This window comes from Rattus rattus, chromosome 4, assembly GCF_011064425.1.
Source record: "Rattus rattus isolate New Zealand chromosome 4, Rrattus_CSIRO_v1, whole genome shotgun sequence".
NCBI lineage: Eukaryota > Metazoa > Chordata > Mammalia > Rodentia > Muridae > Rattus > Rattus rattus.
In genome coordinates, this window is record NC_046157.1 from 155,711,186 (window position 1) to 155,730,088 (window position 18,903).

The following is an 18,903-nucleotide window of genomic DNA, read 5'->3' on the forward strand; positions in this document are numbered from 1 at the left end:
AGAGAATTAAGCAACAAAGCCAAAAGACTACCTTGTCTGGCATCTGTTACAATTAAATTGAGATTAAATATGCTAATTGCCTATGTAGGTGCTTTGTACGTTTTCTTTCTTTCTTTCTTTTTTAAACATTATGAACTTACGTTTTTCTGGCCAGTTGCATTGAAAGATATAGTTCATTCTTGGTTATTTGCTGCTGATGCTGTTTTTTATTCTTTAAATGCTTTAACATTTATTTTGTGTGTATGTGTAGGTCTGGGTGTGCTACAAGTGCATATATGGAGGTCAGAACAGCTGGTGGGAGTCAGCTGTTCCCTCCATATGAATTCTAGGAGGTGAGCTCTGACCACCAGTGCCCTTCCCTGCCAAGTCAGCTTGTCAGCCACATTTTAACCTTTAAAGACTTTTTGTTCATTTAATGTATGTACATGTGCTTGTGTGAGTTCATGTGTGCAGGAGCCCTTGGAGGCCAGAAAAGAGTGTCAGCTCCCCTGGGATTGAATTACAGGCAGTGGTGAGTCTCTGTGTTGGTGCTGGCAATAGGTCCCTAGCCCATTGCTTTAGTCATTTAAACTTAAATTTGTGTGTGTGTGTGTGTGTGTGTGTGTGTGTGTACACATGCACACATGCACCTTATACTTGTATATTTATTTACAGTTTCAGAAAGATTTAGGTATTTTACTCTCTGTTCTGTATATAAAGTTATGGAAACTTAATTGAATACAGAGTGAAAGTAGAGTGTTTGGAGATTAGGAACACCATAAATTTATACCTGAATAGAGAGCCAGAAGAATTCTTTTAGTCTCTCTAGCTGATAATCAATATACTTGTTGTGTTTAGAGCAGTGGTTTTAATGATCAGGAATGAATTTGATTGTTCCTACTCATTGGGAAGTATTACATTTAGTGAAACTAGGGACACTAGAGTGCACAGCCTCCCACAGTAAAGTTAGGCAGGATCAATGTCAGTAGCACCTAGGTTAAGAAACTGGTTTAGTGAAGTGAGCGTTCAGTGCTGATGCTGGTAGGCAGGTGTCCCAGTATTTGGGAGGAAAGATGTCAGGTTTCAGGAAAATGCCAAGAAGGTCATAGGATCTCATAAGTCATCTTAGTTACATCCAGAAAGCCATGATTAAAGTCCAAAAGCTTTTACTACCATTACTAATCAGGCAGATTTGCTATTATTTCTTGCAATTTTTTTTAGATTATATAAGTGGGATTTTTGTTATGGAAAACTTGGAGTAGAAAGTTAAATGTAGAAAAAAAATTGCCAGTAATGGGCTCAGTGGAGAAGCAGTTGTTGCATGAAAGCCGTATGTGCTGTGTCTACCATCCTGTCATTTCTATGGCAAGGTGGGGTAGAAACAGCAGAAGTAGAGACTGCCTGAAGGTGAGGGCTGACTGCACATATAAGTTGTCCTGCACACATACATTTAAAAAATGTGCAGATAGAAAATTTAATCCTATCTTCTTTGTATGAAGGACTCTTAACATGAAATCTTTTGTTTTTTTGTGAAGATTATTTTAAAATAGCATCCTGAAAATATTGTGTAATTTTAGTCTGGAAGCACAATCATAAATATGTATACTATAAATGGCTTTAATTTTAGCCACATGCTTTCTGTGTTTTTTTTTAAGAAATTAAAGTATTTCTAATGTTTTCCTATTGTGAATAATGTGTAATGACTATCTCATACATAATTATTTAGTTACATTGTTGATAATCTCTTTTAGAATAGCTCCCTAGACAGGCCCCATGGCATGAAAAAGCTAATTGATACAAACTGATGAATTGATCCCACCCTTAGTGCATCATGAGTAAAACTGAATAGAAAAGAAGAGAGGAAGCAGTAGGAGTGTATATGGAATTTCCTTGACCTGACTGACTTTGTAGTAAATATGGCCTTAGCAAATTGAGTCTTACTAGTTACGTGTCTTGGGAGAACTTACATTTTAACTCCTCAGTCTCTCTAAATGGGAAAAAATAATCTGTGTAGTTTAGTTGAGTCCATTGTGGCTGTGTTTTTTTTTTTTTTGTTTTTTTTTCTTTTTTTCGGAGCTGGGGACCGAACCCAGGGCCTTACGCTTGCTAGGCAAGCGCTCTACCACTGAGCTAAATCCCCAACCCCGCTGTTTATTTTTATAAGTTCATCTTTTGTTCATTTTGATAACATGATTGTCTTTGTCCTATGATATGGTATTTGTCTCAGTCAACATTTTAATGCTGTAAGAGACACCACGACCAAGACACCTCTTACCAAAGAATGCATTTAGTTGTGGGCTCGCTTACAGTTTTAGAGTTGTTTATCTTGGTGAGGAGCTTGACTGCAGGCAGGCAGGCAGGGTGCTGAAAGGTAGCTGAGAGCTTTATATCCTGATCCACAGGCTGGTTGGCAGAGAGAGGGGTGGGGAGGGAGAGAGGGAAGGAGGGAGGGAGGGGGAGGGGGAGAGAGAGGGAGAGAGGAAGAAGAAAGAGAAAGAAAAAAAAGAAAAGAAAAGAAAAATACACACACACTGAATTGACTTCAGGCCCAGGTCCAGTGACCCCTCCAACAAGGCTATAACTTCTAATCCTTTCCAAATAGTTATCAACATGAACCCGTGATGGGCCGTCCTCATTCATACTGCTGCAATAGTCCTTTGATTTACATTGATTTTTAAAAAAATTTTTATTTAAAACTGTATATATTGTGGGTGGGTGCATCTGCTTGCAGCACGTGTAGAAGTCAGGACAGTTTGCAGTAGTCCGTTCTCTGCCGCAGCATAGATTGGGTTCTAGGAATTGAACTCAGGTTATCAGCCCAGCAGCAAGCATTTATGCATCGTTGTATCTTGCTGGCCCAGACATTTTCTTTTTTCTTTAAGAGTGTTCACAAGGAAGATAGAAAGTAAAAGCTTTACTGGACTAAGCAGAGGCAAACTGCAAGTTAGAGGAAGTAGGCATTGGAGAGGGAATTCTGTAAAGGTCAGGGTGCAGGTGTGTGTCAGGACTTAATAATAACTCCCTAGTGGTGAATTTTCCTTGTAGTAGAGGTGAGTTGGGAACAAATGTCATGATTTTGGTGCATATAGAGACTTTCTGCCTTTAGAGGTTGAGAAGTAACGTTAACAGGTGGCTGCAGGGGCCTTGGAAGTTCCATTGTAGTTGTACAGCTCAGTTGTGGAAGCCGCCTAGTGCAGTCGTTGTGCAGTGGCTAGTGTTAGTTTGTTCTCTGCCCACTGCTTATTTCCATACTCACGTTCTCAGGAAGTGGGTGGGAACAGTACGTTGGTTTAAAGTTGAAGTAAAGCAGAACCAACCACAAAGCCCAGGTTAACTTTTCTCCCGCTTAGACTGTGAAAGAGATTAAAACGTGACTGGCCTTCATTCTCTCCTGGGAACCCTGAAAGATGCTGTCAGTGAGTTTCCAGATTTTTTTTTCCTGGAGCTGAAGACTGAACCCAGGGCCTTGCACTTGCTAGGCAAGTGCTCTACCACTGAGCTAAATCCCCAGCCCCAAGTTTCTAGATTGTTATACACAGAAATGTTTTTGGAATTTTGAATGACTTTTGGATCACTTATAACATTGTTAAATCTCATTTTTAATGTTTATAACAAGCTTTATAAACATAATTTTGGAAACTGGACTCAAAATAAGGTCTTAAAGAATTTGATGGAACTTTGCTTGGATTGTTTAACCCTGATTTGGTAGGTAGATAAGCCACTTGGTGCTTTTAGGTGCAAAATTCTCAGTACATTTTTGTTCAGTTTTTTTGAAGCTATCCATATAGAGGAGGACTGGATTATAAATCTTAATTGTAGAATTACCTATACAATTTAACTTTAAGTGTAGATTTCTGGATCTAGCTGTGAGTCTGTTCTCTATGATCCCCAAGGCTGCTGCTGCTTGCTGGTTTTTCATTTGTTTGTTTCTCTGTGTAACAGTTTTGCTTTTAGACCAGGCACCAGGCTGGCCTTGAACTCACAAGAGGTCTGCCTGCCTCTGCCTTCCAAGTTCTGGGGTTAAAGCACACCTGTCTAGGCTTGCTCTTGAACATTCACTGCTGATTGAGATGATTTAAAATGGTCTTTCTGCATCCTTATAGGGATTGAGAGGTGTTACTATTTTGGTTGGTAGAGTGAATCTGGGAGAGAAAGAATCTAAAAGTCAGGTGAACTAAGTCTCATGCAATAGACAAGTTTCATTCAGAGCATCAAACAATTTATGTTCCGAGGGCATTCTGAGGATTAAACAAGGTCGTGCGAGCAAAGTTCACTTGAGTTCAAGTTGTATACCGTCAGAAAGGCAAGGTCACATGAGTCTAGGCTAGTCACAAAAAACAGCCTTTGGAATAATAATGGGTAAGATGACGGGTAATTTAAAGTAAACCCACTCCTATTATTACATCTGGGCGGGGTATGAAAGCACATTCCAAGAACAAATCCCTGCTTTGGAGGAATAGAAGTTAGAAGATTCTTGGTTTGTTTACTGGAGTTTTCTTACCAGGTCATAATCACATACCTTTGCTCATGGATCATGTGCCAACAGACAGGGAGATGGGACTTTATTCAAGCTGATGACTCACCTCAGATTTCCCTTGTCACTTTCTGTACGGTGTTCATTCCATGTTCGTTTCCCAGGTCTGAGCACATCACTAGCTCTTTCTTAGGGAGCCATGAGAATATGTAAGTTGTTACAAAGTTCTTTACCATAGTGCTCTTCCACAGAGTCCTCTGTCTACACAGGTGCATTATGGTAATACTTTTCCAGAAGCTGGTGTGTTAGAGGCACTACTTGTTCCTCCTGGGTAGTTGAAGAATGCTAGTACTCTGGATTCTAACTATATTTGTTGTATCTGTATAATAAGCAGTAGTTTAATATTTAACACTTCTATTTGTGGAATGAAAATACTTGTAAGTTTTTGAATAAGAATAATTTAAAAATACAGAGTAGTAAAATTTGTAAAATATTTTATCTTTTAGGAGAGGATTAAATCCACCTCACAGGGTGAAGTCTATCTCCATGACAACATTTACACAACAGGAAATTGAATTTCTGCAAAAACATGGAAATGAAGTAAGTATTTTGCAATTTTCAAATTTGTTGTAATCATTTTAATGTGATTTAATAAGTTGCTTAAAATGGTGAGTTTCTTGTCTCAGTGTTAATTCTTGAAAATATTTATAGATATTTCAGAAAGTTCTTATTTGAGATTGATGCCTAAGTGATTTACTGTAGACCTGAAGTAAAACATAGATAGGTACTTAAAACTTAGCAGTGTTGGCTGTGGAAGGCATATTTGGGGGGTGTCCTGTATCTCGAGGGAGGAAGAGGAGCCAGTTCTGTAATACGGTGCTAAGCTTCTGAGCGTGCTGTGTGATGAGCTGTCACTTGAGGCCATCTCGTTACGTGTATATGATGCTTAATGCTTGGCAGGTGCTTGGCAGGGAGACGATCCCTAGTTCTAGGGGCAGCAGAGAGAGCTAGGAAAGGATTTGGAGGGGAACCTCTCTTGGGCTCTCAGGAATCTGGGCTGTTTGGTTATTTATTTTTAGATTTAAATTTTGCTGCTAATAAAAGTAGTGATCTATTGTTTTAAAAATGGGTAAATTAATAAAAGAGTGTAGGATTGCTTTTTCTGTTTTGTTTTAGGGGGAAGATTTTGAGACAGGGTTTCACTATATAGCCTGGGCTGTCCTAGAACTACTGTGCAGACCAGGCTGGCCTCTAACTCAGAGATCCACCTACTTCTGTCTCTGGGATCAAAGGCATGCACCACTATGTCCTGTGGGGGTGCTTTTTAAATCTTGGTAAGGTTGAGAGGGTCAGCTCAGCTCAGTTGATGGCTTTCATAGGAAGCCTAAGAAGGCAGCAGGACTTTGGTGTACTGTTGGCTGCACATCTGTGATAGCTTTACACACAGAAGAGGCTGAGTGTTAAGTGGTTTTAGTCACCTCTTACTTAATTATTAGAAAATGTTTACAGGTTTATTATAGTCTTTCCTCCCAATGCTTCAGAATCATTATTTAAAATAATTTGCCTAAACACCCATTGCTGTACTCAGAGATAGAGGCCAGAGATCAAGGTTATATCGTTGGTTACAGAGCAAGTTCTGGGCCACCCTGGGCTGCATGAAAATCATGAGGCACAGTGTTCTTCAGCATATTGCTTTAAATTATTATTTCTGCTTTCCTCCTCAGCCCCAACAGCCACCATTCTCTTTTAGGTATCCCACATAAGTGAGATCATATAATCTTGTCTTTCTTAGGCAAATTGTTTTAGTCGTTTGTTCTCAGGGTTCATCTTTGTCACATATGACAGACTTTTTGAAGAGAAATGGCAAGATTATATTTTAGAGAAGTGGCAAGATTAACTTAGAGGATATAATCCTCTTTTTTTCCTCGAGACTGGATTTCTCTGTGTAGCCCTGGCTGTCCTGGAACTTGCTTGGTAGATCAGGTTGGTCTCATACTCACAGACACTGCCTGCCTCTGCCTCCCCAAGTGCTGGGATTAAAGGTTTTCATGACCACTGCCTGTCTTGTAAATACATTCTCGTGATGACCTGATTTATCTACTAGATGGAAGCAGTACGTAAGCAGTAAGGGTGATTGCAGTGGGCTCTTGTCTTCACAGCTCTCTTTTCCTTTCATTGATGTTTTTGAGACAGTCTCACTATACAGCCTAGACTTAACTAATTTCTGTTTAGCCCAGGCTTGCCTCAAAAAACCATATGATTCTCCTGTTTCAGCTTTTTTTTTTTTTTTTTTTTTTTTTTTGTGCAGGGATTCTGAGCATGTGTCTCCATCACTGCCTACTTCATCTGTTTTTTGTTTTTTGTTTTTGTTTGTTTTTTAATAACCAGAACCCTATTTGAAAAAAAGAGTAGTTAAAGGTTCCACAATGGGACTAGGAAAAAAAAATCAGCAGTTTTCATTTCGTTACCAGTGATTTATGAACCTTGTGATTGTAAGCAAACCATTTTTCTCTTGAGTTTCGTTTCCCTTTGTAGCATATATGACATTCTGTATTATTTACTGCCTGAGGCTTAAAGAACAGTATCTTAAAAATTGATATATTATGTTGATGTAAGCTGACACTTATGTGGGAAGATACTTTTCTGATTAATTTCGAAGTTTAGAAAATAATTATCACAAAGGAACATGCTGTGCCTTGAATAGAATTTAGTGTACAGAGAGTTTTGTAGCACTGTTTCACTTAAGGCAAGGAGGCATTACTCTAAGGCTGTCTTTTACAGTTGCCCTGTTTATCCGCCACGACAGCACTCTGCAGTAATGGCTGTTGCCTCCAGTGGAAGACTTCCTTCCTTTTATAATATCATTTCCTGTGTACTTCTCAATGCCTTCATCTAAAATAGGCTTCAGTTCTTCTCTTTAAATATTAGTCTTGGATGCTTGGGGGATGTCATTGTTAGTCCATGTTTACACAGATGTTTCCTATGAAGCATGAAATGTAAATATCTTAAGAAAAATCTTTGTTGGAACTGATCAATACACATATTGTAGTCTAAACTAGTCAGATCCTAGGTGAGCAAGTGGCTTTTTGCTGACCTGTAATTGAAATATATTTAGAATTTAGATCATTGAATTTATTCTGTCTAAATAAGTTGGGGACTAAATGTTCTAGGTCAGCATACATATTTTAGGTGGAACAAAGGGGAAATGCATTTTATTCTGCAGATGCTTCAGGGAGGTAGAAATATGCTTTTGCTCAAGCCTGCTCTGTTTGAAGGTGGAAAGGGGAATAACACATTAGACAGGAGGTTCGTGCGTCATGAAATGTATACCTAAAAAACGGACACAAAGTTAGCAATGACTCCTATGGTGTGTGTCTGGGGTTCGCTGAATCATTTCCTCTTTGGATTGTCTGGAGGCTTGTTGGAGGAGAGCACTACCAGATTCCTTTGAAGAGTTTGGGCTTGATTGGTCAGGATAAGCACATTGAGGCTTCTTTCAAGGAAGTCATTATAAGGCAGGGAATTCTGTGGTCCTAAGTATCCTATTGTCTCACATGGTTTTATGGCTAGGTTGTAGACCTGTGTCTGTCTGCTGATAGACAAACTTCTGGCTATTTTTACTCAACTGTATATGCTTTCATTCTTGATAGCACATTAGAAAAAACAAAATGTTAAAAATGGAATATTGGGCTGGAGAGAGAGCTCAGTGGTTAAGAGTGCTAACTGCTCTTGCAGAGGTCCTGAGTTCAATTTTCCAGCAACCACGTGGTGGCTCACAACCATCTGTAAAGGAATCTGATGCCCTCTTCTGGTGTGCCTGAAGACAGCTACAGTGGATTCGTATAAACAAACAAAAAATGAACAAATCTTAAAAGCATTAAGAAAGATAGAATATAATAGTTTTAAAATGTATATAAATATAGAACTGTTAATTTCTTTTGCATGAGGCATGTGGATAATGGTTTTTATCTCTGCAAGCATAGTTCAGTTTATCTATCATTTAGATACTCTTATCACTGAGATGTATGTATCAGCTGGTGGTCTAGAAATACTAGCATAGTCATGTGAATGAAGCTTACTGCATGTAGACTTGTTTATGTTGTATTTGCTTTGCTATTGTGTTACTTGAGCCATGACATGTGTTTGAAATATTTTTCTCATTATAGACTCTCTGTATTTTGTTGTTACTTTGTTTTGTTTTGAGACAGTGTTTATATTTAGTCCTACCTGGCCCGGAATTTGCTATGTAGACTAGGCTGGCTTCAAACGTAGAGGATCCACCTGCCTCAGCCTTCCAAGTCATGGAGTTAAAGCCATGTGCCACCACATCCAGTTGAGCAGTTCGTAGGCAAAATAGTGTGTTGGTAATGGGCTGGAATGTAACTCAGAGGTAGAAAGCTTGCACCTATGTACAGGACCCTAAGTTTGATTTCCCAGTACCTCAGCCAGCAGGATGAAGGTTAGCAACAGAACTGGGTATGGTGTACTGTACCATACTGTAATGCCAGGCTGAGACAGGAGGATTGGGAGTTTGAGGCCAACCTGGGCTATGTACATAGCAAGACTGTGTCTCCCTGAAAGTAAGTAAATAGAAAGTAAAAAGTCAGCAATAGACTTTTGTATACATTTGTCTTAACTATTTAAAGCAGTTCTAGTAATATTATAACACTTATTCTGTAATTAGTACTTTTTACTGTTCAGTTTTCATTTTTGCTCCTATTTTTAAAAAGCAGTAATCAGGTACTTAGTCATTAAATTTTCATTTATTTAACTCTGTTTTTGTGTTTTATGGGAAATATTAGTAAATGTTTTATTATGTCTAACCACCATGAGTCAGTGCTCCATCTCTATCTAGGAGACAACAGACCAAAAAGAAATTTTGAGACGTTCTGTGTAGAGATGGATTATTGAGAAAAGGTGCTCCGGCTCCATCCTCCTGCTCTTCTTACTCTCAGCTAGAAGTGAGCAGAATCGTGCTATGTCGTTTATACTTCCCATCCTTTTATGGACAGTAGAGTTTATCAGCAAAGGGGACGTGCGTGTTGGCATTTCTACTCCATCTTGTGAGGATGGTAAAGCAGGGATAAGTGACCCCTGCTCTGACCTCATCTCTTTCTCAAGCTTATGAAACTTTTCTTGTCTTCCCTTTTTAATACCAGTGATTGGTTATGATATGCAGCTTTCCTTCTTTGGGTCTGTTAACTTGTTGGCGCACACGTGTTTGTGTGTGTGTCACAACTGCTCAACTCTATCTGGCAAGCCTGTCTGAACAAATGGAACTCCTTGTCTTTTGGCCTCTGGTTGGGTTGGCCAGCTCTTTCAGGTTTAGGTGGTTGAATCCTTGGGAGCTCACAGCTCCCATAAGGCTCTCTAGCTTTTAGATTTTGCTGAATGTTTTATTGCGGTGGCTGGAGGTGCTGCCATTACTCAGCCTGGAGCACTGTGCTCTAACTTGAGGTTTCCTTACAGCCAGACTGTGCTTTGCAGTAGTCTCTTGGTTAACTTCCAGTTTTCCACATTAACTGTCCATTTGCCAGTGAATTCTTGACTGATAAAAGTATACATTAAAGGGGAGAGGGAAAAGGGGTAACATTTGAAATGTAAATACATAAAATATCCAATAAAATTTTTAAAAAGAAAAGATCACAATATGAAAAAAATACATTGTTATTGGTGATCATGAAGCCAATACTAAAATTACTCAGCACTAAAGTGAAGGAAAAAAAAAACTCAACAGCTTTATGAATTTATTTGTTGCCTAGTGTCAGTTCATTTGTTCTTTATTTTATTTTTTAATTCTTTCCTAAGATGGATTTTGAGTCATTTTGTTCATTGAACATTTATGGCTCAACTTAAAGGTATACCCACCGTGGCAGATTTCTCAGAATAGCACACAAAACGACCAGTATACCAAAGCTGCATAGTTCCCTGTCACAGTAATGCAGCCTGTGCCTCGGGGTGGGGTGTCCTCACTCACTGAACCTGCCTGGTATCCTGAGCAAGGAGGTTCCTTCATTGTTTGCATTTTCATGAGAAGATAGGACCTAGCAAGAGCTGACTGCTGGTTCAAACTCTCAAAGCACCACAGCCACGGTACGCTATAGTTAGGATGATTTCCCACTCCCTTTCCCCAGAAATCATCAAAACTAATCCTATTATGTATTGAGCCCTTACAAATGATGGCTTCCAGGGGTCATTATTATTCCTCACTACTGTTTTTAGCCCACACCCCCAGGTTCCCATGTTAATAGATGCTATTACTTCCTGTGCCTTCTTGTCACCATAGTTCATTTTAGATTTTAGCTCTTTACCCTTTTCTTGCTGTTTCTGAACTACAGCCAGTGTTCACAAGGATCATTCACATCCACTGACCCTTTCTTCTCAGTTCTTCCATGTGAAGCTTAGCTACACTCACCAGCTACCAGGACCTTCACTCTGCCAAGTTGCTTTGTCTTTATCTTTCTCGGCCTAGCTTGGAGTTTATGGTCTGTTATTATAACCGACCCCTCACCTGTTATCCTATTGTACTTGGCAGACATCAGCTACCTGCAGTTGTTGACTTTTTCTCTTCATTCTCTAACCTAAAGGACACCCCCCCACACGTGCCCTGTTAAATTATTAGCAAAGGCTTATAGATGGTAGTTTTAATAAGAGAGTAGGAAGAAAACTCAACACTTCAGGGACCAGATGAGTTCATCTCCAGGAGGCAAAAAGGCCTTTCTTCTTTTTTTGTGATTGGGGATATCCTGGGAAAGTTCAGACTTTGATAAGAGTCTTGCTTAGTGACAAGTTTACTGACTAAATTTAAGAAACCCTTTTTTGTTTATTTGTTTGGTAAAAAGAGTACTACATAGAGGTGTGTGATATCACTTGTCAATTGTACAAAGGAATGGAGGTCTTTTTGTAATATTAGAATTTGTATGTATATGCACAGCCCCCCTCCCATGGTATTCACCTGGACGTCAGAGGGCACCTTTCGGGCGTCTTCTCTCCTTCCACTGTGGGTTCTAGGGATTGACTTAAGTTGCCCACAGGTATTTTTACCTATGGGTTGTGTTGCCTGTTTTATGTTTGGTTTCATTTTTCCCAGTCAGCATAGTTGTCTTGAAGTTTTGTCTTAGTCAGGGTTTCTATTGCTCTGAAGAGACACCATAACCACGGCAACTCTTATAAAAGAGAACATTTAATTGGGGCTGATGCACAGTTCCGAGAGTTAGTCTGCTACTGTCATGGTGGGAAGCATGGCAGCGTGCAGACATGGTACTGAAGGAGGAGCTAAAAAAGCTCCACGTTTGGATTGGCAGGCAGCAGGGCAGGAAGTTTCAAAGCCCATCCCCAGTGACAGACTTCCTCCAAGAAGGCCACATCTCCAATAATGCCTTCCCCAATGGACCTACATGTCATTTTCATTGCGACTACCACAGTTTATGTCCCACCACATTGCTCCGTTTACTTGCTGCATAGTATTTTTCTTGGTCTGTGCTATAATTTGTTTGTCCATCACCTCTTACATGCAGTTGGTTGCATTCTTTCCAGTTTGGCCTTACCAGTCAAGCCGCTGTGATGAGCTGGACACAGTCCTGTCTGTGTGCAGACATGTGCTTTCACACTGTTTGGGCAGGTAGCTCCAGAGTGACCTGGTCAGGGTGTAGGCATACTTAGTGTTTAAGAAACGGCCCGACTGTTTTCTTTAGGTGTCGTACCATTTACAGTTTGGAGAGTTTCAGTTGCTCCATACTCAGCATCAAAAGATATGGTCAGTAAATTACTCTTAATTTCATAGTAAGACTAGGAGACTATGGGTCTGTATCCTGTGTTTCTGCTTGTTGGGGTTTGAGTGGCATATGGTGATATTTAGCTAGCAGTGTGTATGTCTTTGTTGAAGTGACTGTTTATATACCCTTCCCCCTAATTTACTTTTAACAATTTTATTCTTGCTTCTTATACTGTAGGCTCGAGAACTTTCAAATTCTTAAATAATTTATTAGTGGTTCTTGTCTTTTTAAAGTATCTTTGCCTTTGTTTTTGCGCCTTGTTTGAATTTCATTTCTCTTAATTCTTCAGAAGAGTTAAATGTCTTAGACACTCATAAGGATAGTATTTGTGTTACGATACTGCACAATTCTGGTATTTTTGTGGGTTTTTTTTTGTGGGGGGCTTGCTTTTAGCTTACTAAAGGGCGCCTACATTGCCCTTGGTCCAGTTTGTTTATCAGTAAAGGAATTGAGGTTCCCACAGATGATTTGACTGCTTTGACATGATGATTGACAGCTCATGATCACGCTGAGACCAAAAGAGCCCAGTGCTCCCAAGTCTCCGTTCAACACTTGTCTCTATGAGCTTGGTGCTAAGATCTCACTGTCTTGCAGCGTCTACCAGTAAGTTCAGTCCTGAGTTCATGACTATGGTGAATATCCTCATTGCAACAGCATTGTAAATGACTTTCTCAGAGAAACAATTTTATCTTGGAATTTTATTAAATTAAGACAGTGAATTTTTTAACTACTTTTTCTCAATTCTTTTCAAAGGTCTGCAAACAGATTTGGCTAGGATTATTTGATGATAGATCTTCAGCAATTCCAGACTTCAGGGATCCACAAAAAGTGAAAGAGTTTCTACAAGAGAAATATGAAAAGAAAAGATGGTGAGTGAATAATTGGTTTAGTTAAAGCTCCTAGGTCGTGAGTGTGGTAAGACTTGGTTGACAGATAAGGCAGCCCAGCAGGAGTGGGGATCTGATGGTTGGTGGATACAGCCACATCACCCTTTGACTTTTCATTAGATTGTGGTTTCCAGAAAACTTTCATTACCATGTCAAGACTCATGACAAGGAAAGTCCTAATCCTTCCTGTTCGTTTTCTTAGATGTGTTTAGTCTGTAATTCATCTTTCCTTACACTCTTTATTTCTTTAGTATTTTTTAAGTAGTATCTTTTAGGCACTATGTTAAAGTTCTTGTGTAGTAAGTCTGTTTACTTGATTGTGTCCTGCTAGAGATCTATGCTCTAAATATCCCTGATTTCCCTCCTAAGAGATTAACTTGCGGTTTTTACAGAGTCCTATACAGGACACTAAAGCCAGGGTATCCCTTCAGCAGAGCATGGGGGCTATAATGATAGCACTAGTTTCCAGTTCCTCAGCTCTCAGCTTTAGCTGTATGAAAGAATTAAATGTGCATGATGAATTGACTGTGATCTGCCTGCTCTTTATAGCAGTCAGTACTAAACAGAAAGAGATGAGGATGGAGGGAGTAGATAATTGGGGAATAAGCTGCCTCTTATTTCCTGAGGAAACAGTATTTTGACCCAGGGAGCAATGTACTCAAAGGAGGTATTGGTTGGAGGGAGTTTCCTGTGGATTATGGGGAAGATCCCCTTGAGTAGTGAGCACATTTGCTCTGAGTTAGACATTCCGTGTAGTCTAGGTCTTAACATTGTTATCTAAATAGACTACTTCTAAGAAGATTAATTTATCTAGGGACACTCTTCTTATGCACTAGATACATTAGGTATGCATATAGATGAAAATGTACTAGTGAAATTTTAATTTAAGAACAGAAAAAATATTTGAAGGTCTGGGGTGATAGTTAAATATCTTATATAAATGATTTAAACAAAAACCATCCTCCTTTTTTCATTTTTGTTATTAATTTTCTAAATTTTCCAGCCTATAGATAGAATAAAACTGTTCTCTTTAAGTGACCCAGCATAACTGCTTATGCAGCAGGACTAATTTTTAACAATTCAGAAAGTGAGTTTGCTCTTAGTGGTTAGCTGGCTTGGGTTTGAGTGATATTAGTTCTAGCTGTAGGGAGGCAGGGATGTGAGACAGAATGTGAGCATCACTAGGAGACTCAGTTCCTCTCCTGCATTTAGACTAGGAACCCTGAAAATCAAGTAATAGTTTATCTTACTTTGTGCCCTTAAGCACAGTATTACTCAGAAAGAGTAGTACAGACACAAAATTTCTAGCAGTGACAACAGAGGCAGAGTCTGCATCTGCCTGCCTCATCACACTCTGACATGATTAGAGAGAAGGGGCAGGGTTTCACATGGTCTGAGCGGCAGTCATTGGACATCCCACCACCCCCAAGAACGTTGTTGTAGGGGGCAGTGCAGCAGTGATGGTGTTGTGCTGAGTTTGGTTGTTGAGTTGGTTCTTTTCACTTACATACACAGTCTTTAAGTGTGGTGAATCATTATAGACATAAACTTGTTATCTGTCTGATCCTGTGATCAGAATTAACTACACCCAAGAATTCATGTTGTCAGTGCAATGCTAAAGTATTGGAGAACATAAGTGTTTGGTTCTTAGATCTCATCATACTTGTATTCTCCTAATGGGGATAGTTGTATTGTTTGAGTGTTATTACATGGTCTGTTAATAGCTAACAAATTGGCAGCTAATTATGACCACACTACAAACATTGTAGATTTGTTTAAATCCCACAGCATAGGCAAAAAAAGAGAAAGCATTGAGATGAAATGATTTGCCGAAAGTTTCATAGTTGTTGAGTGGTGGAGCTGAGGTTTGAGCACTGTCTCTGAAATAGTGTTTTTAGCTTCCTTAATACTTTATTTTTCCCTCCCTAATCGATATGGTAAATAAGGATGAGGGTAGGAATGCACCTAAAGTGATAGACAACAAAAGTTGACAGCAGTCCCTTCCCTGAGATGAACACTACTGATATTTGGGCAGTATATTCCTGCAGCCTTTTTTCCTTCCTTTCTTCCTTTTCCTTCCTTCCTTCCTTCCTTCCTTCCTTCCTTCCTTCCTTCCTTCCTTCTTTCCTTCCTTCCCTCCCTCCCTCCCTCCCTCCTTCCTTCCCTCCCTCCCTGCCTCCCTCCCTCCCCTACGTTTTTTCTTTTTTGTGACGGTCAGACCTGAAGGACTTGTTGAGTCACGTAGTCATCTATCTGTACATGTCAAAGAAGGGTAGTGCCTATGCAGAATTGTATACATTTTAGCATGATGTATATAGTTTTCTATTGACAGGTATTTGTTACCTTGTTCCCTAGTTTTTAAACATTAATATTGCAGGGGTAATGTACTGTGTATCTTTTATATTTATCTAGTTACTTGCTAATGCTAAGTTTCTAGAGTAATACTTGTGAACATAGAGCATACCTGTATGTGTGTGATCATTAGATAGCAACTAAACTCAGTTCACATAGATCAGAGGTGAACAATGTGTTAGTTTATATTTTATTTGCTTTTAGCTTTCATATTCTTTATGACTTGTTTTTGTTCATTTTCAAGTGTTCTTATTTTTAATGGTTTATTTGTTTTAGGCCATTAATTATGTTTCCTCACTGTTTCATTTATCTCCAGATGTTTATGATCTTAAGAGTCCCTTACATGATTAACTACAGATTTTCTGTCTTCCAACAGCAGGTGTTTGATGTATTATCTCGGGAAAGCCAAGAGAAAATAATTGAAACAATTTATGACCAATACTTAGTTTTCTTTAAACAATTTTGGACAATTAATAGCCATAAGCTGTCAATTTTAAGTTCTAACTTTTCCAGTAACATTAGTGTTGTAAGAGTGCTGTATAAAATTTAGATTTAATAATTTAAATATGAATTCCTTAGCCATGTGGAGGTGGTGCATGCCTTTAATCCCAACACTTGGGAGGCAGAAGCCGGCAGATCTCTGAGTTCTAGGCCAGCTTCGTCTACAGAGCCAAGTTCCAGGAGAGCCAGGGCTACACAGAGAAACCCTATATTGAAAACCAAAAAGAAAAAGATATGGATTCCTCAAAGTTTTCTTAGCAGTCTGTTTTGATTTTGCATTGCAGGTATGTTCCACCGGAGCAAGCCAAAGTGGTGGCATCAGTTCACGCTTCTATTTCAGGGTCCTCTGCCAGCAGCACAAGCAGCACCCCTGAGGTCAAACCCCTGAAATCTCTGTTGGGAGAGTCTGCACCAGCACTGCACTTAAATAAGGGCACACCTACTCAGGTGAGGGGCTGGTAACTCCTAAAGATGTCTGGAAGGTTGAGTGCTAAGAACCTTTATCAGTATGTCTGTGTGACTTGTAAAATACATTAAAAGATTGTTCAGTATGTGGTAGGAATGTGTGTTTTTATTGGCTTTGGCTTTGGCATCACTCTGTAAAGATCCTCTGTGATGCCCTAGCAGAAAACAGTAGGATTTGCACCCTGCCTGATTATGTACGTAGCATGCTTACTATCACTGAAACGCTGTGGTCTTAAATGTGCCTCACCAGTGAGCACGGACACCATTCGTGCCCTCAGTATTTACTGTAGTTATGATTTAGAACTGTTTCTGTGTGGCACTGCTATTCTATAATCTACTTGAATCAGATCAAATCCTATCCCGCCCTGCGGCAGTGTATTCCAGAGCCTCTGAGTAAATGTTTCTCTCTCCACAAGGCTTAGAGTAGAAAATGAAGAGAGGAGTGTCAAGTGAGGAGACTGTAACTCTTCCTGTGTATAAGTACATTTTTAGTGCAGCGAATTGGAGATAGCCTTAGCGAATCTGACTGAAAAATCTTTATAGTTAATGCATAAGTCTGTATTTTAGACACACCACGAGTGAATACTGTGCTTGCAGTCCCCCGTTGTAGGTCGCTCTCAGGGGCAGCAGCAGGAGAAGAAGCAGTTTGACCTTTTGAGTGACCTTGGCTCAGACATCTTTGCTGCTCCAGCTCCTCAGTCAACAGCTACAGCCAACTTTGCTAACTTTGCACATTTTAATAGTCATGCAGGTATGTCTTTTCCTGATAGCTATTGCCTAGGATATGTGTAAAACACCAAGAAACATTGATCATTCGTTATACTTATGTAACAGCAAGCAAAGCCCACTGAGGAATATTGGTCATCCATGAACATTGTACATATATAGACCCATGAGCTTTAGGGGAATAGCTTAGGTAGCATCTTATGTAGCCCAGGCTGGTTGACCCTGAACTTGCTCTGTACTAAGAATGACCATGAGCTCCTTATTCTCCCACTGCCACCTGGGTGCTGAAATTACTAAATGTAACTTCACAGCTAAGGCACACACGCAACTGTGCTCTTTTTTCATGTTTATTTACTTTTGAGACAAGGTTTCTCTGTAGCCCTGGCTGTCCTGGAACTCATTCTGTAGACCAGGCTGGCCTTGAACTCAGAACTTTATCCCAAGTGGGATTAAAGTATGTGCCACCATGGCCTGGCTGTATATTAAAATGTACCACAGTACATTTTACTTTTTAATCACCAAAGAAATGTATAACACAGGATGTGATTTCTTTTCATGAAAAAAATATAGAAGAATTAAATTAAAAAAAATTTTTTTTATACTTTATGGTGTGTGTGTGTGTGTGTGTGTGTGTGTGTGTGTGTGTGTGTGTATACACTCCATGGTGAACGTGTGGAGGTCAGAAGACAGTTTGTAGGGTTTTCCATGTGGGTCCTGGGGATTAAACTCAGGTGTGCAGGCTTGGTGGTAGGTGCCCTTACCCACTGAGCCATGGCCTGAGACAAGACATCAATGTGTGTATAGCTACTACCTTTTTATTATGGAAAGTGACCAAATGCAAATATGTAATGTAACTTAAGTATTAATCTCATGTGCCTAGTACTGTTTTCTTTGTCATTCCACTCATCTGATGTTGAAACAAATTTTAGACATAAATACTTTATTTCTGTGCACCCCACTCCAGGGTGTGCTTTGTCCGTTCTTGCATATCTGCATAGTACCCTTGGGTCAGCATCAGGTGTCGTCTTGTTAACTACTTCATTTTAACACAGGGTCTCACTGAATTTGAAGTTAACTGGTTGGCTAGCCTAGCTGGCCAATGAGCTCCAGGAATTTTGCTTCTGGTACCATTTCTGACCGCCCCTAGCACTAGTATTACTAAATGGCAGCCATGCATTACTAAACCCAGCTTTTTTGCATTCGGAGAGGAGATCTAAATGCAGGTCCTCTTGCTTATACACTAGTTCACTTTGCTGAGTCAGAGCCTTTGCCCCAGACTCTAGAATGTTCATTGGTAAATATCACAGTAAGTGGTAGACTCATTCTAAATAATGGTAATAGTTTATTAGTCAGTATTCGAATTTTCATTTCAGTTCAAGTTTGTGTTTCTATATATACTGTGTAATATGATAGATATAAGCACATACACTTACTGTCACACACAGTATGTATATGGTTTGTTAGAGTCAGGTTTTTTAAAAAAATATATTCTTAGCAACTGAAGTAGCTAAGGCTGCAGGCGAGGTGCTGAGGGGGTTAGACGCTTGTAAGTTTCAGTTGCTGAAGTATATGGTAGGGTTCTTTCTCCCATGTTAACCGACCTATGAAAATCTCCCACATACGGAGATTTAGCCTGTATAACAAAGTACTTTGACCAAACAAGCAACTAAGGTCTTATTTCCTGTCACTTCCCTCCTCCTTGTTAATATTTATTTTTAGTGTACTGGTATTTTGCCTGCATGCA

The 18,903-nt window shown here is 39.5% G+C and overlaps 1 protein-coding gene across 3 annotated transcripts in view; it reads left to right on the forward strand.

Moving 5' to 3' along the window:
• Positions 1-18,903, forward strand: part of Agfg1 (ArfGAP with FG repeats 1) — a 56,090-nt gene that overhangs the window by 14,970 nt on the left and 22,217 nt on the right. For all 3 annotated transcript variants that reach the window (XM_032901478.1, XM_032901479.1, XM_032901480.1), the window contains exons 2-5: positions 4,960-5,053; positions 12,982-13,097; positions 16,253-16,415; positions 17,031-17,184. In XM_032901478.1, the coding sequence (XP_032757369.1) occupies positions 4,960-5,053; positions 12,982-13,097; positions 16,253-16,415; positions 17,031-17,184 (527 nt within the window). The remainder of the gene's footprint in view (positions 1-4,959; positions 5,054-12,981; positions 13,098-16,252; positions 16,416-17,030; positions 17,185-18,903) is intronic.